Raw genomic sequence first — 23,105 nt, forward strand, 5'->3', positions numbered from 1 at the left:
TTTTATTACATTTTATTAGTATGAATTTAGTTGTAAACTATTATTATAGTTTATTACTTGTGATATGGTTCTAGAAACTCTTTATTAATGCAGTGTGTTCTTTCAGAGTTTTTCTTTGCATGTGGAAAATTGCTTGAGACTACACTCCCATAAGGCAAGCAGGATCTTGGATATCAAGAATTATTATGAAGAACTTCCTTCTCTTCAATTCTAATTTTCAACCCATTTCCTAAATTTTACAACTTAATCCAGCAGATATGCATGCCTCCTCAACTGTGTTTATTCTGTATCACCTATCATTCTGTAAGTTATGACTGTGCTCTTTAAGCAAAGGATTTATTAGTTACTGGCTTAATGCTTGAAACATATAACCCAAGTTTGGAGGTTTTATTTTAGGGCTATGAGATTAGTAAATATATAGAATTTTTTGTTGCATAAGGAAGCAGCAGCTTCAAAGTGAGAAGACTGGTCGATCTGCAGAATGAGCATTCATTCAGATGTGAGTTCAGAAATTTCACAATTGAAAACTTCACCACTAAACTACAAAGTATCACAAACAGAAGAGTATGCACAGATCTGATATTTTTATTTTTAAATAATTTCTATCTTCCAGATTATGCCATAGTCCCTTAGAGGCTTACATACTTCATTCCCATCAGTAAACCTGAAAGTAACTCTCAATAGAGGGCTAAATAAGGCATACAGAAGACATGTCAGCCTTTCTTTTTTTTTGGGATATGAATGAAAAACTAGAGGAATGAGCTTATTTTTGAGGGAAAAAACAACTGCATTTCATGGGATGAAATATGCTGTAGAAGACAAAGTTGGAAAGTTGTTGCTGGCTAATATTTTGCTTGAAAGTAAGTTGAGGAAATAATACAAAATAAATTATTTGCCAAAGTTGCACATCTAAAATTTTACAGATAGCTCACTACAGATGGGTGAATACCAAAACAGGACTTAGTATCCCAGTTCCCTAAGACCACTTTGGCATTTCTAGCTTTCAATTTTAATAATAATACATGGGTAAGGAAAAAAATAAACAGGACATTTCTAAAACCAGTTAATTCTAATAAGTTATCATTAGTTCTACATATAAGTCAGGAATACTGAAAACTACAACCTAAGAAGAAATACAGAAACTGAAAGGCGGATTTTTTTATTTATTTATTTAAAAGTCATAAATAACAGTGGTTTCGATTTTACCATTTAACTAATTATCTCCTGAACAAGGTAAGACGGTACATTACCAGCTCTGGAAGGACTTCAAGTAAAGCTCAAGTTCATACTACTAATTAAATTTCTTGGCTGGTACAACGATCCTCTTCACATTTTATGTAAAATGGAGACGTGTTTTCCCCAGTAGCCAAATATAATACCTCTGTTCTTTAAAGCATTTTGTCTGTATCCCCAAGGCCTTGAAAAAGATTCTTAGCAGCATCAAACAGGACTGACCTGTTTTTTAGTCTTTCTTTCTTCTTGTACACAAGCACAGCAGCAAATGAGCTCCCATAAAATCACAGAACAGAAAAAACCCAAGAAATCTTAATGGCACTGCTCGTCCAGAGATTGTTTTACGTATGTTTACTAGTGTCTATGTTTTCGGTTCTCTACAGGGAAAAAAATAATGTAGCAGTCTACAAACATTTCAAACACTTTTACACAAGGATTCAGTAAACAATCAACATTAATAAATATTATTTGCTCCTTCAAAAAATCAATTTTTGAAGAAAATATAATGTATTTGGCTTGCACACAATTTTAGTGCATTTTAAAACAGTCAGGTGGAACAACAGAAACTTGAAAACAGTCCATTTTTAGTACCTGCTCTTTTCTACATGACTTACCTAGGAAACAAATACAAAACATCATGGCTTTCTATTAAAATGCTCAAACAATCTACTTTAAGAGCAGGAGTCCATATTAAAATCCACAGTTGCTTTTACTAGCAATGTAAAATAAACCATCCGTATTTCATTAAAATTAACTCAAAGGTTGTCTGTGCTGCTGTCCTGTGAATCCAGATGCTTTAGCCAAAGAAAAAATTCTAAATGAATGAAGGGCCTGTATTGCAATTTAACAGTGCTTAATATCCCTTATGATTCTTGTTGGGTCCTCTTCTGTGAGGCTTTTCCCTGAGTCATGTATTTATTGGAAAGGCTGCCTAAGATTGGGAGGAAAAAAGCATGACACTTTAAAGGTTTTTTTTTTAAAAAAAAAAAAAAAGAAAAAAAAGAAAAAAGACAAGACATAAAACAACGGAAACAATTAGGAGAAAATTACAGTCAAACTGTAATGAAGGTATACACAGATCAACTCTAGATCATTACCTGCTGCAGGACAATAGAAAATACTGAAAACTAGCATTTTCTTCAACCAAACATCCAATGACAAATCACCTTCTGTTTAAAATCCCCAAACTTAGATGTGAAAAAGCCTTGCACTGAAAACAGAAAATACTGTGTCTTCCCAACAAAGCTGAGAATTTAATTTGAGGTACTTACCTGCAGTTTAGTTTTCCAAAGTTTGTAAAGACTACTTAGGTCCCCCTTCATGTGCCACAGAAGAGATTTATATATTTTATTGAAAAAAGGTTTGCAGAGTTTCACTAGAAACTCAAAATAATTAAAACAAGCAGTTGCTTCTAAAATCTTCATTGTACCTGTTATTAAGTGTGTGAAATTACTTTAAGGAAGCTACATTTGTAACTGTGCACCTAACACAAAACATCTCTGGTCCAGAGAGAGTACATAAAGGCCTTTATATTATCATCTGACTGATACTTGTAAGTGTAATTTAACTTTCTTGCATTTTGGCAGCTCAGACCAAGGACATGCTTTGATAGTCTCTCCTAAGTTAGTTGATCATGTGGAATTCTAGACAATGACTCTGAAGAAGCCTCACTCCACATGTTGTCCCTGAAGAAACACAAACCTCCATATATGCCAGAACAGGAGAGAGAGATGAAAATCCACCATATCCTTCTGTAAAATAGGTCTACCAGAGTTAAAGAAAAAATGCCAGAACTGACATATCTAAGTTTTGCTTCTAAAAAAAACCTGAAAAATTGCACACTTTTCCAGTAAAAAAAAAAAAGGGGGGGGCTTCACTTCAGAATTATCTAGCAACCTGTCCAGACTGCTGCTGTGTTCAGCAAATTAGCCAGAGTTCCCATAAGGACTGATAGAGAAAGCAAGTTAAAAATACATGCTTTTATGCAGAATTTCCAAATTGAAATGAAGATATACAAACCTGATTGGGGACTCAAAAATACTTTTCCTTTTTGTTTCTTTTTTTCTTCATGTATAAGCACTCCCTATAAACAACATGCACACATTGATGAATCAACAAAATTGAATTATGTCATTCCACAATAAGAAAATAGAAGGTTCTTCTCAAAAGACTAGGTAAAACTATTTTTAATTACTGTATATTGATTTTAGAACATTTAAAGAGAAAAAGATCAAAGAAAAGAGACACTTGGTGTTTACCTGATTTAATCTACCAGCATGTTTGGCAGCACTGGGTAAAGAAGGGGATCCACACAACACTTCTGGTTTTGAACCACCTGAAAAGATCATAATGTAACAAAGATTTCCTGATTGGAAAGTAGTTTCCATTTCAGGTATCATAAGATATAAAAATACCAAAGTATTTGCAATCTACCCTTCATAGTACATAGAGGGTAGGACACTTATTTTCCTCAAATTTTTAATGCAGAAAACTGGCACAATGAGGTGAGACACATCTATAGTTAAGCATCTATGGTAGGAACCTACAAAAAATTAAGCTCTGTATCCTCCTCCAAAATCAGAGGGAGACAGGGTACTTCAAAGAATGAATGAAAATACAGTGATAAATGAATTGTCCATAGTCTCACAAAATGTAGCACAGCAAAGAATGAAGTCTGATCTCTTAGTCCAGTTGTTCATAGTTCTCTATAGAGAGAACAACTATAGAACACTTCAGACACTAAGCAAGCAAAAACAGACAAAGCCCAACCTACAGCAATTCTCTTCAAATTCAAATATAATAATTCCCAAAATACAGAAAACAGACAAAAAACTTACTCCAGAATTCATGATTTTAGACATACATACAGCCTCAGCATTAGTTCTCATATAATGAATATTATAAAATACAACGTCATTGACTACAAAACAGTCAGGCATATTCCAGCTCAGCAAACTCATGGCAAACGGAATGACAGAAATGCTCAATGAGACAAGGTCAAAGATAAAGAAAATCAGAAGTTAAATTTAGACTTGAGATAGACCTTCAAAAGGTCAGAAGCTGAATAAAATATGGCTTCAATTTTTAAACATCTTTTCTATCCACCCAATGCTTCTAGGTCTACTGAACTAAAAATACTTCTAAATACCTTGAAAGTTCTGAATATATTTGCACCATTTTCCTCCACTTATAGTCCTTTGTTAGGACAGTCTTATGGCCCCTTCCATCATTAAAAAGACTAAGAAGAGACTCCTGATCTAAGCCAGACAAAACATTTTTTGCTAGTAGAAAAGAGCTGGTTTGAAATTCCATTTATACAAAGGATTCGTATTTGTTACTTTAAGAGGTCAAATCTGTAGAGCAAAATTTTCCACCATGAATTTAAATGCTCCTAGGTTTACCTACAGGGAAACAATAATACTGTGTTCCTTTGGAAGCTAACTAAAAGGACCCTTCACTGTCTTAAGGAGTCTCAGTTTTATCTTAGAATGATGTTCCTTTACAATACAGATGATGAGAGAGCTGTCTTACCTGAAGGATGACTTATATACTGCTAAGCAAGTATTTCATTATTTCGTTCTGGTCTGTCAGTCAGGATCTGGATTTGGGGGCATTTTTGTAGGGTTTTTTTTTTTTTTAAGTCAAAGTTGCAAACTGACTCCATGAAAAATAAGACAGATTGCTGTATCCCTCTGACTGCTGAGTTGGTAAGAATATTCTTTATTTCATTCACAGTATTCTGTCTGAGCAATCTGTGCACTTTCACAGTGACATTAGGGTCTTATGGAATAATTCTGGTTCAGGTGATGTGAAAAGCTATAAGGCTAGCTTTTGTTATAATTACGATGTACTGAAAGAGAAGTTGTAATTTGAAACGTTAGCTAACTCAAACAATGAGGACAATGGGAGCAATTTCAACATACTAGACGCTCACACCCTCTCCATCACAAGCATCTTATCTGCCAACAGAAACCATGTCAGATCTCTCGGGATACAGCAAAGTTCTGAAAGGTAGGTAAGGATGAAGGGAAAACTGACTACATGTGACTATATTTGTTTTTTTTTTTTTAAAAAGATAGGATTTACGTGATGCCATTCAAAGCAAAAACCTTACCCGTTAGTCAACTCTGTTAAAAATACCAAAAAAAAGAGCTCTGTTCAAACTACTCAGCTTGATCAGTTTCATACCTGCAGCTCCTTTATACTGTGGGCATTCCTTTTTAATATGACCTTCTCTTCCACAGATAAAACAACGTTTTTCTCTTAAGTCTCTGTCTTCCAGGCGCTTCCACTTCTCTGCTGATTGCTTGGGAGACTTTTCTCTTCCAGTTTCTACTATTACCCTTACTAGTTTCCTCTTCTGAGGTGTACATAAATGAAACTTTCCCTCCTTGATTGAGCTCTCCTTTTCTGTTGTTTTATTCTGAGTTTCTTTGTCCTCTTTGCTTCTTTTCTCTTTGCTTTCTGTGTACCTCTGGTTTTTGATATCTTCGTAATCACGACGCCGTCTTAGTCTGCGAGAGCAGAAAAATGCTGCAGAGTTCATAGGCCTTACATACATACATACAGAGTTAAAAACCAAACAAACCAAAACCCAGTGCTGTCTATAGACAATTGATGTATTTCATGTGTTTCTTTAGTGGGTTAAATAAACTAAATTAATATACCTGTCCCTTTGACTCTCCTACCAAACAGTGCTACGCTGATGTAAGGTGTATATAATAACTTAAGTTTCCAATTAGGTTACAATACAGCCTTAAATTCTAATAATTATATCTCAAAAATACAAACACAACATAAAATCTGGGTGCTAGAGTTGCAAAGACAGTGGAAGAAAAGAAACACTGATCAAAATGCTAACAAAGTATAAAAAACAAGGCTATAGTTCTATTTCTTTTCATACTTGTACAATTCAATCAGAACTCACTCCTTCCTTCTGAAACTCTGTATGTTCGCAATATCTCTCAAAGTCTCTTCCAGTGGGAGAAACTTCTAACATTCTATGTGACTTAAGAGATCTAGCAGTGGGGAAACAGCTACCACTGCCAGACTGGTTTTATCTAACCTCTTTATACATGACCTAGAGAAGGAGACATCAGTGAAACCTTCAAGTCTGAAGACAATACTAGGCTCCTTCAGTCAGTCAGATGCAGTGCCAATGGCAAGCAACTTGAAAATACCTCACAAAATTGAATGCATGGGCAGAATGGCAGATGAGCTTCAAGGTGACCTTCCTTTCTTTTTAAACAGGGAAAAAAGGGAGACCTAGGGAACTACAGGCTGGTCAGTCCCACCTCTGCTTGACAGGATCATGGAGCAGATCCTCCTGGAAACTATGTTCAGGCACATGGAAAACAGAGAGGTGACTGGTGACAGCCAACATGAATTCACTATGGGCAAACTGTGCCTGAAAAATTTGGTGGCCTTCTACAACAGGGTTATAGAGTTGGTGGATAAGGGAAGAGTGACTGACGTCATCTACCTGGACTTGTGCAAAATGTTTGATGCTGTCCTGCACAACTTCCTCCGCTCTAAATTGGAGAGACATGGATTTGACAGGTGGACCACTCAGTGGATAAGGAACTGACTGGATGGTTGCACTCAAAGAGTTGTGGGCAATGGCTTAATGTCCGTGTGGAGACCAGCAATGAGTAGTGTCCCTCAGGGAACCCTATTGGGACCAGTATTATTTAACATCTTTGCCAGCGACATGGACAGCGGGATTGAGTGCACTATCAGCAAGTTTGCAGATGACACTGAGTGGTGTGGTTGAAACTCTAGAGGGAATGGATGCCATCCACAGGGACCTTGACAGCTTAGAGGTGGGCCCATGTGAACCTTATGAACCTCATGAAGTTCAACAAGTCCAAATGCAAGGTCCTGCAAGTGGGTCGGGACAAATCTCAAACATGGATACGGGCTGGGCGATGAGTGATTGAGAGCAGCCCTGTGGAGAAATACCTGGGGATACTGGTGGATGAAAAACTAAATATGAGCTGGCAATGTGCATCACAGCCCAGAAAGCCAACTGTATCCTGGGCTGCATCAAAAGCAGCTCGAGGCCAGCAGGTCAAGGGAGGTGATTCTACCCCTCTACTTTGCTCTCATGAGACCCCACCTGGAGTACTGCATCCAGCTCTGTACAAGACAGACATGGATCTGTTGGAACGGGTCCAGAGGAGGACCGCAGAAATGATCCGGGGGCTGCAGCACCTCTCCTATAAGAACAGGCTGACAGAGTTTGGGTTATTCAGCTTGGGAAATAGAAGGCTCTGGGGACACCTTACAGTGGCCTTCCAGTACTTAAAGGGGACCTACAGGAAAGATAGGGAGAGACTCTTTATCAGTGAGTGTAGGGATAGGATGGATAAAACGCTAAGAACAGGACAGAAGACATCATTTTGTTGCTATGTAAAATCATGGTGTGCTTACATCGGAGTACGGCATGTTGGTCTGGTCTCAGTATTTTAAGAAGGAAATAGTACAGTTAGAGAAGGTACAGAGAAAGGCAGTAAAGTGATGAAGGGAGCAAGTGTTTAAGGAACAGATAATAATAAAGCCAAGACTCTCCTATCTGGATTGAAGCTAGAGGGTGAACACAATCATGGTTTGCGAAATCATTGCCAGTATCATTACTAACTAAATCCCACAAAGCTATGCCTATGGAATGCTTATGAAACTAAAATGAGAATGGCTTTAAACAGATGAAAGAAAGTACTATTTTACACATCATAGTTAGCATACTGGCTAGATGACTGGGCCCAAAGGGTTGTGATGAATGGAGTTAAACCCCGTTGGTGGCCGGTCTCAGGTGATGTTCCCTAGGGCTAAGTACTGTGGTCTGTTGTCTTCAATACCTTTATCAGAGACTTGGATGAGGGGATCGAGTGCACCCTCAGTAAATTTGCAGATGACACCAAGTTGGGTGGGCGCACGGATCTGCTTGAGGGTAGGAAGGCTCTACAGAGGGGTCTGCACAGGCCGGATCGATGGGCTGAGGCCAATGGGATGAGCTTCAACAAGGCCAAGTGCTGGGTCCTGCACTTGGGTCACAACAACCCCATGCAGTGCTTACAGGCTTGGGGAAGAGTGGCTGGAGAGCTGCCCAGCAAAAAAGGAGCTGAGGGTGTTGGTCGCCTGAATATAACCCGGCACTGCGCCCAGGTGGCCAAGAAGGCCAATGGCATCCTGGCTTGTATTAGAAGTAGTGTGGCCAGCAGGACTAGGGAAGTGATTGTCCCCCTGTACTCAGTACTAGTGAGGCCATGCCTTGAGTACTGTGCTTAGTTTTGGACTAGAGAAGGGACAGTGAGGTGCTGGAGCGTGTCCAGAGAAGAACAACAAAGCTGTGAGGGGTCTAGAGCACAAGTCTTATGAGGAGTCCTTGCTGGGAGTAGCAGGATCCTAGAAGTAGGAGCTATTAAATGAAAAGATATGAAATGTTTTCAGAAGTGCTTTTCACAGCACAGTTTGGATTCTCTTTGACTGCTGCTTTCCTATATAATGAAGTGCAGTCAGCACTACTACCTTAAGCTAAAGAGTTTTGCAGTCTTCTATGAAAAGATTCAGTTAAAAAGCACTACAGATGATGCTGGCAAGAGTTAAGTAGTGACTCGACACAGACCAAAAATTTAAAAAAACACCACCATCCACCACTGCCAAAACTGCTATTGATACATTTTCATTTCAACAGTAAAGGAAATAATCTGCAGCATGTACAAGTTCTGCTTTAGCATTACTACCCTAATGTTTCTTCTAAACAAACCTAAGGAAAAGTCCCACACAGATGCCAAAACTATACTCACTTTCTTCTCATGGGACAATCTTTCATGAAATGGCCAATTTTACCACAAATTCTGCAGCATCTATCATTTGGCGCCAATTCTCCTTCTGTTAGTACCTCTGGATCAAAAAAGTACTCCTGAAGAAGAAATCATGCATTTAAAATGAAAACCCATACACTTGGGAATTAAGACAGATAAGCAAGTGTTAAACAGCAGTACGAGTTACTGAGAATAATAAACCTGGTGTGTCCAGGTCCTGAACAGCTGAAGTCCTGAAAGACCTGATGACTTCTTTACAGGCAGCCTGCTGACCATCAGGTCTGCAAGGTCTTTCTTAAAACTGCAGTTTTAAGAAACAGTAAGCTGGTTTTGATAGGAACTAAAATATGTAAGCCTGTACAATGAAGCTTTGACTCGATTAGTATTCTGCATGCCAACACGTTTTACATGCAAACATGAAAACAGTAGTCAGTAATAACTCCCATAAAGATTTTTAGAATACTGCTGAAACTTAAGAGAGAAGTGCGTAATGAGAGTGAAACCATACTCCTGCCAGTGGCAAGTTAAACACCCAAGAGCATGCACATATTGGTCTTACAAGCAACTTACCATTTTTGATGGATATTCTTTAGGAAATATTTTTATAGGGGTACCAAATACCCTTCTACCATTGATAAAAGCCTTCATTATAAAATTTGTCACTGGAGAAGGAAAAAAAAAAGAAAACATCATCCAAACATCAAACAAGCCAGTAAAATAAGATCTAAGACAAGATCTTCACTTTGTACACAAATTTCTTAACAGGAGACTTACTTTTTCTTGACAATCCAGCTCCAAGATTGTGATTCAAATCAAAGGGGTCTGTAGAAAAAGCATTACAGGCGTTACTCAAGTCCAAGGCAAGATCAGCAATGTATACGTACATACGATCAACCCAAGGCAGCTATTCCCAATGCAGAATTAATATACTGAAATTGAACTGTTTGCAAATTTATTGAAAAGAAAAATTAATTCCATGGACAAAGGATCACAGCTGTCCAGCTCTGAACTGACTAAAGTATTATAAAACAATAAGTTGAATGTTCAGGCAAGAAAATAGAAATTCTTTCCATGAAAATCATATGGGCCAGAAAGTGGTTTAGGGAACACTTCTAAAATATGTCACTGCATTTTCTTGATAGATACCATGGTATTACTTAAGATACTTAATCATACACAGGATTAAATCGGTCATGTAAATACGGACTCAGCTCAACCTAGTATTTGTGAGAAAACCTCAATTGTACTACAGCTAATTTATTTTCTGAAGGATTTGGTTAAAACTTTTTTTTTCTGTCAATTACTGTCCTCATGAAAGTATGAAGTCTGCTTTGCATCTTCTTTTCAGTAAAGAAAAAAGTCCCCAAGAATAATATTTAACACTACTGAAACTCAATGGGAATTTTGCAATAATTTCAAAAAATGAGCAAATAACTTATAAACCAGTAAAAGAAAATAAAGAAGCCTTGTGGAAAGACCCAATTTTTTATGTAGACATTAAAGAATTTTCACATATTCATGTACATGTACCTTCAATTACAATGTATTTGGAAGTCCACTGCTTCTTGAAAGTTGTAAGCAGATTTTTTCTCCTAATGCAGATGACGTGCTCTTTAAAATCAAATTCTTCTGTATAGAAACGGAGAAGTCCCAGCCACAGCTGCCCAACAGATTCAGTGTTTTTGCCACAGTCTGGCCAAACAACTGACTGAAAACGACAGAAATATTTTTACTTCCAGCACTTAAGTTAAGCAGAATAATCTTCTTAACTCTGAAACTCAAACAATGCAGGTCTTATTTTATAAAGAAACACAATTGAGGTACACCAGAATACTTCCCTTCCTTCCGTGATTGGTATTAATAATCCAAAAATAATTTTTAAAGGATGCATTTTTTAAAATATTAACAACAAAAGTGGAGAATTAATAGAACTTTTAACATGAGGTTTTGCCTGTTATAAAAAAATAATATTCATTTTATGTGCCTATTAACACAAAACTATTCAACAGGTTTAACCAGCTATGACTAGATGTGCAGCTGGTATTTGTAGGAGTTATCTCCACCCAGTAATGTGACAAAAGAGCAATTAATCATTGCTAAAACCTTAAAATAATTTTTTTAATCTAATCTATTTTTTCAGTTTTTGCAGATTTCTCACAGCTGAATTACAACCAACCCTACTCTTAAAGCTTTACACTATGAGATTAGGATTTTCAAAGCAATAGCTACTCCACTTCCATTTCTGTATTCAACCATCACATTTGAGGACAACATTTCTTAAAAGGAATTCTTTCACATTTGCAAAGCTACAGGTAACACCATTTCAAATTAACCTGATTTACTCACCAACTCCTCTATCTTATCAAAGAAATAAACGTTCCAGCCATCAACTAAAATTTCGGGCTTTTTTGGTTCTTTGTAGATCTAAAAGCATAATATTAAACTCATTAGAAGAGCCCTTCGGATTCAGCACTGATATTCTATTGTTTAATACTGTGCACAGATAATAATTTCTTTCTTGATATACTGTACCTCTTGAAGAACAGGGATGACAGGTGGATTTCTCTGCTGCAGAAAATAAAGCACCATAAGAGTATATGCATAAGAAGAAAGGCTACCTCGAGATGCATCTCCAATGTCACATATCTAGAAAAATAAACATAATTTGTATCTTTCACGGTTATGTCTCCATGTCATTTATGTCTCTTGTTGCGGGCACTACTGATTCTAGAATGTCTGAAGTACACTTACCTTTGTAAAGACTTTCATTGTGTAACACAGATATTTTACTCTAGGATCAATGGCTGCATATGATGACAGGAGTCTTGTGTTATGCAAGGCCTATAAAAACAAGAAAGTCATATAGAAAATACAGAAGTTCCAAAGAAATGAAGGAATAAGCTGAAAACATGAAAACTCTTAAGTTGTGCACTTAAGAAATGCAGATGTGAAGCCTTGCACAGTAGAATATATATTGAGCAAGGAAGCATTCAACAATGAAGTTATCACCCGCTCTCTTAAAAAGCTGATCATAATCCTGAATCTGTGCAGAAGTGGTACAAAGCAGCATTCACACAACAGTACTTCACAAAGGGAAGTGTTAATCTACTACTGCGTTTTAAAAATAATTGGTAGAAGGTAAGTTCTTGAACTAAGAGATTTCAGCCTAGAAATGTGAGAGCTATCAGCTGACCCATATGGATGCATAACTTCAAGAAGAAAACTTTCAGACTTACTTAGTGGTTGAGGTATCTTCCTCATAACTCCCCTTGAGCTCACACAAAACTTCAGAAAGCTTAATACTTGGCTCTAAAACTCACTTTTCTTTGGTGTTTCAAGGAACTGGCTTTTGAAGATCAGAGACATTGAAAAAAACCAAAAGCTTGTTTTTAAAATATTTGGCCAAGAACTTGTGATTTTCTGTAAATTCTAACACAACTTCCAGTTCAGGCAAGCTGGCTTCAAAATCACTATTCCAGGTCTTAAGGTTAAGCAAGCACCATGACGGGATGTGGAGTATAGACAAAATAATACAACTTCAGCTTTCCTTTCTCATTTACAGAAAGACTTAAATACCTAAGTCACTATTTCTTACTATTATTGAAGAACTAATATATTTTCTTAGGGAAGTGACAACACTGAAACAATCACTTCAAGCTCAAGAAGCAGACCCACATTTTTCTGTTAAAAAAATAAAAAAGGAGACAACCTTACCAGAGTATTATATAAGCTGATGTCTACTTCAAGACCACTTCTGACATGGAAAAATTTGACAATTGGGACTTTAGCAGTTGTTATAGGCAAGACATTTCTTAAACCTAGGATGAAATGTTTAGTTACTGAATGACTGCAACAGAGTTGTAATAGTACCAAATACTCTACAAATAATTCAAAAATATAGTAAAAAGGCTACAAAATAAAATCTTAGTTGACACCAAAATTTCATTACAAGTTATATTTTAATATTGATTTTAGGCATTTATCAAACATGATGAATTGGCTAAATATAATATATACAAACACACATTCAGCCCCTTAATAGAACAAAGATCAGTCTAAATGTTATAGAGAAATAAGCCTAGGAGGTCATTGTTAGTTCACTCCAATTACATTAAATTCACGTGACACACATCAAACCAAGCACTATAAAATCATAATTTCTTGTAGAAAAAACAGCATTCCCATTGCAAACTTGTACCAGCCTACCTTTTACTCTTAACTTATTAGGCACTCAACATATAAATACAACATAACTACTAACTTGAAGCCTCAAGCTTTAACAAGGTTTGTTCTTTGCATGTAGGTTATAAATATACTATTTGTCTAATTCAGATGTGGTCCTGTAACATTATAACCTCCTAGACCTACGTATGCAAACAAAAATAAATCCAAACGTTCACAACATATAACCTCACTCTTACTAGCATTAGGCTCTTGAATACAGTCTTATCTTAATGATTTTCTTATACAGTGCCCCAGAACATTCTAACAACAGCAACTGAAGTCACATAAACAGAACCTCTTTTTTTAATTTTCAGAAAAGTTACCTGACTGTTTCTTGAGAACTTTTGCTAAATCCTCAATGATTCTGATGCAATCAAGTCCCTAAGACATTAAGAAAAAAAGTTGAAATGTGTATCTGCTACAAGAATTTTAGGCAAACCTTTTATTACTTGACATTAAGCTTAAAGTTGTGTAACTGAGAGTTTCATATGATACAGAATTATGCAAATACCAGAAATTGTTTCAAAATAGCACATGTGAAATCAACACTAGATAGTATCTTAACATAGGCTTTAAAAAAGTTTATATTAGTCATGAAAGGAGTTTGATGTACTGTTCCACTGTCTCCCATTCCTAGTTTATAATACAAAGCATGTTATTTATCTGCACAGCTAATTCTAGAAGTAATGGTAGTGCAGAATCAGTGGAAAACTACTACCGAGAGTATTTCCTAAACTCATGCCTAGTCCAACAGCAAAACCCCAAATAATCTGCCTTTGTGGCACCCATTTGTGTTTTCTTCTAATCTGAAAAGCTTTTATGAAAGAATAATTTTGTTACACTATATACACAATATAGCCATAAAATTTTGCATTTCTTAAAAGAAAAAAAAAAATCTTTTCAAACTACCTCAGCAGTTTCCAGCCCATCCACTGTCATACAGATATCAAGGTCACTTTGTTTGAAGCCAAAGCCATTTTTTGAGGAGCCAAACAAATTCAGCTTGGTTCCTGCAAGAGATGTGATAAGTTATAACCACACAGAGACACAGAATCTCAAATTGTATATAGCTTCAAACCACTGAATGTCTTTTAATAAAGGCATGAAAACATTACTACCCTTCTATGGTACATCAAAACTTATTTTCTTATCAACTTTCCTAATGATCCTCATCATCAATAAAAGAATCTCTCTTATTGATTCAAATGAGCAGTCTGACAGATCCAGAAACAAGTTAGTTTTTCCAATCATTAAATCATTGGCATGCAGGTCTGAGCTGAAATCTGATTGAAAAAAAAAAAATTAAGACTGCTCTCTACAGAGATTTTCACAATAGGGGATGTAAATCACATACCAGGCTCCAGCAAAAAGTCTTTTGCTAATTTTAAAAGACTATGAACCAAAGCCAAGATATTACAGGTAAGAACTCCAGAAACAAACAAATTCCATGGATATGTCAGATGCTGTACCTGTATTTTAAAATATTCCAAAACCTGTAAGTTTCAGTAGGAAGGACTACAAAATGCTTGTTGTTTGTAAGAGCAGGTACAACAAGAAGTCTAATTAAGAAGTCTAAAATAACAACTATAAAACTGATCCACCACTGCTTTCATTGTTTTCTGCTTAACTTGCCTTTGTTCCTTTCTATTGTGTTGCACATATGACTAAATCAAAAAAGACTTAAGCCAAAGACTTGAAAGTCTTAAAACAGAAATTAATGTAGTGAGGTACAGCAATGCTGAGCAACAATATAGATTAAATGTTCAAAACGAAAGTCTTTATTATGCTGATATATGTCTTCTTGGAAAATATTCAAGTATGAACAAACCAAAGTACAAATGTAAAGCTACAACTGCCTAATTACCTGGGAAATCCTGTCTAATGAAGTTTTCTAAATTTTCTCTGATATGTTCCCGGGCCTGATCCTCTACAATATTTGGAGCAAAATCATCTTAAAAAAAATAAATAAAAAAGACAATAATTTAGGCAAACTGATCTGTAGAGTGAGTCTACAGCAAAGATTCAAATGAAAAAAGTGAGGGGTTTACAGCAGGGGAGGGGGGAGAAAAAAAAAGCAAGAGAAGATTCACATGTGAAGGAAAAAAAGCAAGGATGAAGTAGAAGAGAAATACCTGTTCAAAGAAAAACATTAATTAGACAAATAATGCATTTTGTCTGGTCAGAAATGGCGAGAGAGAAAGGAGGAAAGTTGGGTCACTCTGAAAAGAACAAAAGTGGAGAAGTGTTACAAAACAGTATTTTGACTCCATTTTTTTCTAGAACACTGAAGTCTTTGTTTACTAGAAACCACAAGTTAAGGAACAGTAATGAAATTCAATGTAGACAGAAATGTAAAAGCATCAGTCAAAAAATCTACCTAAAATTAAACTCTTAGAAACTATATTGAGATGCCTAAATGAGTAATCAGACAGCCAATGCATAAAAGATAAGCCTAAACATCTTGTATTTCTCTAGATACACACTACTCAGTAGTCCTATTAAAGCCCTTACAATTCTAAGGTTTGTATCTAAGAGTTGGATGCAGTGAAGCAAATCACAGAATCATAGAATTATCTAGGTTGGAACAGACCTTTCAGATCATAGAGTCCAAAGTCCAAATAAACCAGCCCCCTTTATAACACCATTAGCCTGTGGTTATTTCATTATTTTTTTGCAATTCTTTTTCTATAGCACTACAATATTAAAAGGAAAAAACTTACGGTAACATTGGACACAAACTTGATCTAGAACAACTGAAAATTTGGGTGTTAGCGCTGGCAGTGGATCAAGCTCAATTTTCTTGAAGTCTTCTGGACAATCCCTCTTTAAATGACCTTCCCGTTTGCACAAGCTACACACTACTGTAGGAGACTGCATGAACAGAAAGCAAGACTGGTTTTAAAAAGTATACTTGAATGAATTTGAGCAATACTTTCATATAACTGATAATAGAACATAAGCAATATGTTTATGTTCTGATACAGCTTGCTTACCTTGCCCCTTGTAAAAGCTGGTTGACTGAATTCATAAAAAAGTTCTGATTCTAAACACTGTTCTGTTGCTGTGTTCTCTTCAAAAAGGCTTCCCTTCTCAGTAAGGTTCTCTTGACTCAAATTGATCCTCAGAGGTGCGTCAACATTTTCTTCAAAATGTTTGTTCTCATATTTACTGGGGATGGAAAAATCATCTTCTTCCTCTGACAGTGCATCATCATCTCCAGATCCCGTGTATGTGTTATCTAGTTCATCTCCAGGTCTTATGATAACATCACACTCCCTCTGGTTTAGAAGACTTCTTTCTTCCTCCACTTCCTCCTCATCATCTGAATTAATCATTTGGGATATTTGACTCTGTGCCGAACATAGGAATTTTTGGGGGGATTCATCCAGTTCATCAGTACCCTCAGTGCTCTCCTCTTCGATGTTAATCTTATCATCCATTACACCACTGCACTCTAAGCCAAACTCATCACTCTCTGTAAGCGCAGCGTTTTGAAAACCTTCTAAGTCTGAAGTACTACATGTCTCTATTTCATGCTCATTCACTGTAACAGGGAGATCTCCACTATCACTGTCTTCATCTATTCCCTGCTCAGTAGTCAAGATATTATTCCATCTTTTTTGTTGTTCATGTTCTTCCTCTTCCTCCTCTTCTTCGTCTTCATTTCCACTCTCTGTCTCTTCACAGCTTGGTTTAAAATCCTCATTATCTCCGGAAATAACTTCCTCAATTATACAGTCTGAATCTTCATGGGCAATTCCCAAATGACTGATATCATCAGCCACTTCTTCTGTGAAGCTTTCTGAGCCATCACACAGGTTTGAAGGATCAATTCTATGTGCCTGGGGCATACCTGTAGTCTCCATTACATAATCTTCCACTACTGCTGTGTTTGTTCTACCATCCAAGTTTTGCAACTGAGAATTTTCATGCTTCATAGCATCTTTTCCATGGTCCAGCATTTGGGATTTCTCTTCATTGGTATTTGGAGAGGATTTTTTGCTGAATTTTGCATTTTTTTTGTGAGGCAATGCAAAATACTTGTAAGTTGCTCTCAAGCAGTGAAGAATATACTCATACACTAGCTGGCTGTTCAGAGTTCTTGCCACATTCCTTTTGACTGAATATGGGTCTAGTAAAAAGAAGTAAGCAAGCAGTGCAGGAGTTAACTTTTTGAAAAAAAAAGAATACACTTACATCCTTACAAAATTTGAATATAGTACTGTTAGTTACTCTAAAACATTGTTTAGGGACACAGATCTATGAGTTGTGCTGAAGACAGTTTTTAGGTTCACTTAATTACTTTTGATAATGCGGAAAAAAATACCCAAGAAACATATTAATTAAACTGATTTTTTTCAAAACATATTCTACTATATTATTTGGAATCACGGTCCAATATTGAAAAATTCTCAGTTATTACCCACTATGTCAATAGCCAAGACAGTATCCTAGAAAATTAAAAGTAACAGTTCTTTGAAGTTTGTTGATACATATACCTTCCACAGCAATGCGCTTTTTAGGCCAGTCCTTTGATTCGCGAGACACTGTTTCTTTGAGTCGTATGCTAATAACCAAATCAGCCATATTGAACTCCAAGGCATAGAAACGAAGCAGTTCTACCCAGAGCTGACCAGCAGGTACTGAACACTGCTGTCCTGAATCAAATACTAAGGGAACCTGTAAATTACAGAAGAAAAGCTTAAATGATATTTAATGCACAGGTGTTTAGCTGTTACACTTCCTTGTATTTCATCTGTAATGTAATATTACAAAATGTATAGCTGCTTCTATACTCCTGCAATTGCAATAAAAACTGCAAATAAAAAAATGGAAGAGATTGTATAAACTCAGATTATAAAATTTACAAATGAAAGACTGCAGCAATGGTAAAGAATAGCATCAATGACAAATAGCAATTGCTTATTTAAGTGTTTATGTCATAGTTTATAGATTTCCAAGAAAATATCACATCTAATCCAATTGGACAGAACAGATTATATACCCTATTTTTTAGCAAAGCCTAAGCTGTATTGTTAACTGTCATAACATGCAATCATACAGTGATACCATTTCTTGCAATGTTGTTATTAAATAAATAATTTGTAAGAATAGTTCAAAGCTAAGAGGAAATATTTTTCATATGCTTAACCTAATTCTGAGATAAAATTGCTTCAACTCTATAAACTTTATTCTCCCCTGACAGATTAAAACCCAGGATTTTACCAAAGAGTTTGAAATAACACCTAGTTTCCTGCTAGCTTCTTAGCACCGAGAGGTAAGCATAGAAAGCCTTGTACCAAGCAGTCGTACAATCTTTTAGTTCAGCTCATGGTTTTGCAACATAAACATAAAACAAAAATAGAAGAGGGTTCTTTTTTTCAAGAACAGCAATGACTGCTAGACTACTACAGAAGTAAATTAAATAGTTCAGACCTTGCCCCTTCTAGGGGAAGTTTCTTGTGGCAAATCAGAATCATCAATGGGGTTATGCTCCCAAACCACAGCATCATTCTCGACTTCTTTCAGATGAAAATGAGTTAATTTGTTTAATGAGAATCCTCCAATCTAAAGGAAACAGATAAAGAAACATACAGCTGAATATCACCTGAACTTTAAATCTTACTCCTCCCCTCTCATGGTAGTAAGCCAAATTAAAACAGAACAAAGTTGAAAAATAGCTGTTCCAGGCCTCGAATATGCTCCAATCTGCTTATGTCTTCTCCCTATACCTCTCTGCAAAAAGATCTCAAGAGGTCAGTGCTTTTGGAAGGGTATTTTTATGTCATAGAAACTTGTCTTATGTAAAAAAACATAAATATGTATTTTTTAGTTATACGGCCATATATATATATATATATATTATAGCATGTTTCTCTCATTCAGTGCAGACAGTGGAGAGGCTTTGGGAATGAGTCAGTTGTGTACTAAAGGAAATTGTTAACTGCAAGGCCCATGTAATTGGTTATGGAAACTGGAACATGCACACTATATATGCTGATTATAAGAACAAAAATGGGTGCCATAAATGTAACAACTGAATGGTGTCCTAGAGAGCTAGATATTGGATGTGTCCTTCATACAACTCCTGATATTAAGATGCATTTCAGCTTCTAAACCCAAGAAATACATGCTCTAAACCTCTAGTCTGATCCTTTGGGCAGATAGCACACCAGTGTGCTCCCCAACTGTGGTCTAGATTTTGAAGAACTAGATGTCAAAACCCAAGACGTTTTTTTTTGATGTAGCTACAAAAATTCAGAGTTCTCAAGAGCCTGGAAGAAAGGCTGAAGAAATGAGGAAGAGACTGTTATTAAGTGCATTAGTCAATGCCCAGTTCTCCTTACTCACAAAAGGGGCACCAGAGCACTTAATTCAGTAACTAGGATTGTGATTTGCATCCTTACAGCCAAGCATACCAAGGTTAGATGTAGTCTGGCTGAATTCACATTATTTCTGAATTCCTGAAGAAACAGCTGGCTTGTGGCTTGCTCAGAATAGCAAAAAGCTGACAGGTTACACACCACCACAAGGGGTTGGTCCTCTCATTCATACTATCCAGTGTATTAATACACATACCCATGATCCCAAATAGACAGGTAGAAAAGGCTCTTTCCTCTGTTGTAGAAAGAAAATAACCATTAAAGCGAATACATATGGTGACAAGCCTCCCTCTTCAGGACGATCAACACAGCACAACTGTAAAAATAAATTCTGCAGTTATTAAGGTTTCAAGTGATAATGTGAAAAATATTATTTTAATTACTGTTCAGAGGCCAGTCACATCAAATACTGACAGAAACTCAGCCATCTTTGAGCTCTTATGAGTTGGACTTTGTTCTGAAGGCCTATGTATTTACTGGAGTCACGTTATTAACATAGTACTTTCAGTGTGAGAGCCATGGATGCAGACTGGCAAAACAGCATACAGCACCTTTGCAAAAATAACAACTCATTTTATGTAGTTATAGTACAAGTCAAAAGTTTTTCAAGCTTTTTCACAAATCATATTTTAATTGCAGGCACACAAAGCTTTGGAACAAGTTCTTTACATTCACAAGAAAATTTTCATCTCCATATGGAAACAAGCAGCTTTTTCCTTTCATTTTTTTCATGATGGATTAAATTTATGGGAAACTGATAATTCTATTTCATGTATATTCCTCTGACTTGTTTGGTAACAGAGCAGGATACTTACAGTCTGCATGCCACTGGCTGAAGCTTAAAATTACACTTTCATTTATAAAATTTAGGATTTATAAAAAAATTAAATATCCTTTTTCCAAGTCTTTCTCTAAAGACAGTCTTAACAACTGTTCTAAACCATACCTAAAGTCTTACCAGCATATCAATGTTTATTCAATATTTATTCACAGATGGGGGAATACAAATGACTCCTACCTTTGCCCAATACCTGAAGGCAACCACTAAAGGTACTACAGTAGGTTCCAGTTTTCCAAGTGTAGCCAAATGGTTTGTTGTCAGACAAGCATTCTCATTCCCCGCACTCACTTTACAAATAAGGCCACTAAAACCCAAAAAGAAACAAAGTAAAAGATCTTGGAGGTTTTGTAAGAAAAGCCGTAGGTCAGATAACATCTCACAAAACTGCAAAAGGCTGTTAAGGAAAGACTTGGCAGCCTCTCAAAGACACTATGTCTACTTTAAAAGATGCATGAAAAACCGATTTGATTAATGGTTAGGTTGACAATATGTGTGTTATAACTTTTTTTCTGTAAAAGTGTTTTCAAATACAATTCAAGTTTAAGCATTTTTTTTCTAATGACATTAATTCACTGAACTAAAAACCAGTTACAGTACTGATTTCCTTCATGAATCAAAAACATCTTCCCATACCACACCCACCAGAAAACAGGTTCTATGCTGTTTCTATAGAACAAGAAATATTTTCACCAGTGAAAGATCAAGGCATCAGCAAATAACTGGTAACATTTATCAGTAGCTGTTTATAGAATGTTTCATGAATCTTAAGTGATATCCATTAAATGGGCAAAATAAAATGTCTTTCACTTCTTCTCAAAATATTAGCGAAGCTAAGTAAGCTGATCTTGCCCTTGTAGAAATCCTAATTTCAGTATGGTATCTACATTACCCATAAAGAAGGAAAGTTTCTGCTTAAGCAGTTATCCCAAATGGAAGGGTAAGGGTACATGCTGGAAGCCATAATGGTTGAAGGGATTGGGAAATACACAGCTGAGGACAGAACAACCCTTACCCTCTTATGCTAGGCTAGGAATGACTTGCCCATGAGTGTTAGTTTGTGTTTCAAGATCCATGGAACTGTAATAATTTAGTACAGAAACGTCATTTTTCAGATGTTGGTAAATATAATTTACACTGCTATATACTATTAGAACACACAAAGTGACAACTGAGACCTTTGCTTTTCTCTGCACACCACCACTGGTATTCTAGCATGGAAATCGGCATCAACTTCCGTAAAAGACTCTAGACGGGAGAAACAAAAAGAAGAAACCACATTAAGCATGGTATTGACAAAATATATGTTGAACTGGATGGAACTAAAGGAGTACAGCTAGAACCTCGACTTCTTAATAGAAGCACTAATTTTGAAACAAATAACTCGGTGTATCTGACAGTCAAATCCTGTCACTTTTAAAGCAAGTTTTTCCATATGTGATGGGAAGAGTATGGTCTGTATGATAAGCACGGGTAAGAAAATTCTCAGAAAAAAAAAGAACTTCTCAAAATTCATATACACAGTAGGTATAATTAAGTAGGTATATTTTGGTTAAGTGCTGGCTTCAGTAATCCAGACATACAGAGAGACCAATAACGTCTATAAAACAATGTTAGTTTGAAAGATGAAAAGAACCAGAGTGTTATGTCAGTACTAGGCAGAAAGAAAATATCCAAGTTTACTTTTGCTGGTAATCTAGAAATATAAGTATAGAACAGGCTGATTGACAAAATGTAATGTCTTCTTGCGATGTTTAACTGTTTATTTTTTCCATCTTATTCTTTATACAGGTTTCCAGATACAATTCAGCTACATTTTTATCTTAACACTGAAAAGGTAGAGATGCCACTGCCGTCCTCTCTCTAAGTGGGAGTTTATTGATCCAAATTGGGCTTACTTTTTGATGCCTCATTGTTTCACTGGGCCAGGTAGAGGGGAAACTATGAAACAAATTTAGACACCCAACTCAAAAATTCTGAAATAACAAGGTTTTTTTGATGTTACCTAGCCATTTGGACACCTGCCTTCTTTGATAAACACCTTACTTTTGCAACTGGCGTACCTCCAATGCCTAATGTATCTTCTGACTCATAGAAAAAGGCTTTGCACAAGATGTTAATGCAAATATTGCTTGCTTTCAAAACACACTGGAGATCCTAAGTTCCTATGGGATCTGGGTCTTCGTTCCTCCAGTGTGGCTGAATAATAACACCATTCTCAAAGACTATAATGGTTATTTGACCAGACAAGAAGAATGCACATACAATGGGAGTGGGGGTGGCAATGAGAAAAAAATAGGTCAGCAAATATATGCATGTTTAATATACACATTTGGAACCATATGGTCAACTGTGGGCATAAAGCAAGGCAAGAAAGTAGTAAAGCTACTTTTTGCAATCTGTATTTAAAAGGACTGAGTTTCTTTCCCATTTTTTCATTTTTAGCCTGCATACACTTGGACTGGTTTGACTAAGTGCATTTTTTTTAAGATCTTAGACTTCACTTCCCTGTATTAGTGCATAGAGCTGTATTCATTACCTGAAAAAACAAATGTGTCTGTATGCAGTCATTTGTACACAGCCTTACTGCACTAGCAGGCATGT

At 36.2% G+C, this 23,105-nt stretch overlaps 1 protein-coding gene across 1 annotated transcript in view; it reads right to left on the reverse strand.

Annotated features, from left to right (window-relative positions):
- Positions 1-1,144: 1,144 nt before the first annotated feature.
- The window catches only part of TUT7 (terminal uridylyl transferase 7), a 31,593-nt gene continuing 9,632 nt past the window's right edge, over positions 1,145-23,105 (reverse strand). Inside the window, exons 7-28 of the mRNA XM_074165742.1 lie at positions 21,680-21,749; positions 20,682-20,808; positions 19,860-19,979; positions 18,717-18,848; positions 17,780-17,960; positions 16,274-17,412; positions 16,001-16,151; positions 15,145-15,231; positions 14,190-14,290; positions 13,604-13,661; positions 12,771-12,874; positions 11,808-11,897; positions 11,589-11,702; positions 11,403-11,480; positions 10,587-10,764; positions 9,831-9,878; positions 9,627-9,718; positions 9,039-9,154; positions 5,422-5,747; positions 3,492-3,568; positions 3,253-3,316; positions 1,145-2,164 (exon numbers count right to left, since the gene is read on the reverse strand). Coding sequence (XP_074021843.1) covers positions 2,097-2,164; positions 3,253-3,316; positions 3,492-3,568; positions 5,422-5,747; positions 9,039-9,154; positions 9,627-9,718; positions 9,831-9,878; positions 10,587-10,764; positions 11,403-11,480; positions 11,589-11,702; positions 11,808-11,897; positions 12,771-12,874; positions 13,604-13,661; positions 14,190-14,290; positions 15,145-15,231; positions 16,001-16,151; positions 16,274-17,412; positions 17,780-17,960; positions 18,717-18,848; positions 19,860-19,979; positions 20,682-20,808; positions 21,680-21,749 — 3,521 coding nt within the window. The 3' untranslated portion in view covers positions 1,145-2,096. The remainder of the gene's footprint in view (positions 2,165-3,252; positions 3,317-3,491; positions 3,569-5,421; positions 5,748-9,038; positions 9,155-9,626; positions 9,719-9,830; positions 9,879-10,586; positions 10,765-11,402; positions 11,481-11,588; positions 11,703-11,807; positions 11,898-12,770; positions 12,875-13,603; positions 13,662-14,189; positions 14,291-15,144; positions 15,232-16,000; positions 16,152-16,273; positions 17,413-17,779; positions 17,961-18,716; positions 18,849-19,859; positions 19,980-20,681; positions 20,809-21,679; positions 21,750-23,105) is intronic.

Source organism: Numenius arquata, chromosome Z (assembly GCF_964106895.1).
Source record: "Numenius arquata chromosome Z, bNumArq3.hap1.1, whole genome shotgun sequence".
Lineage (NCBI taxonomy): Eukaryota > Metazoa > Chordata > Aves > Charadriiformes > Scolopacidae > Numenius > Numenius arquata.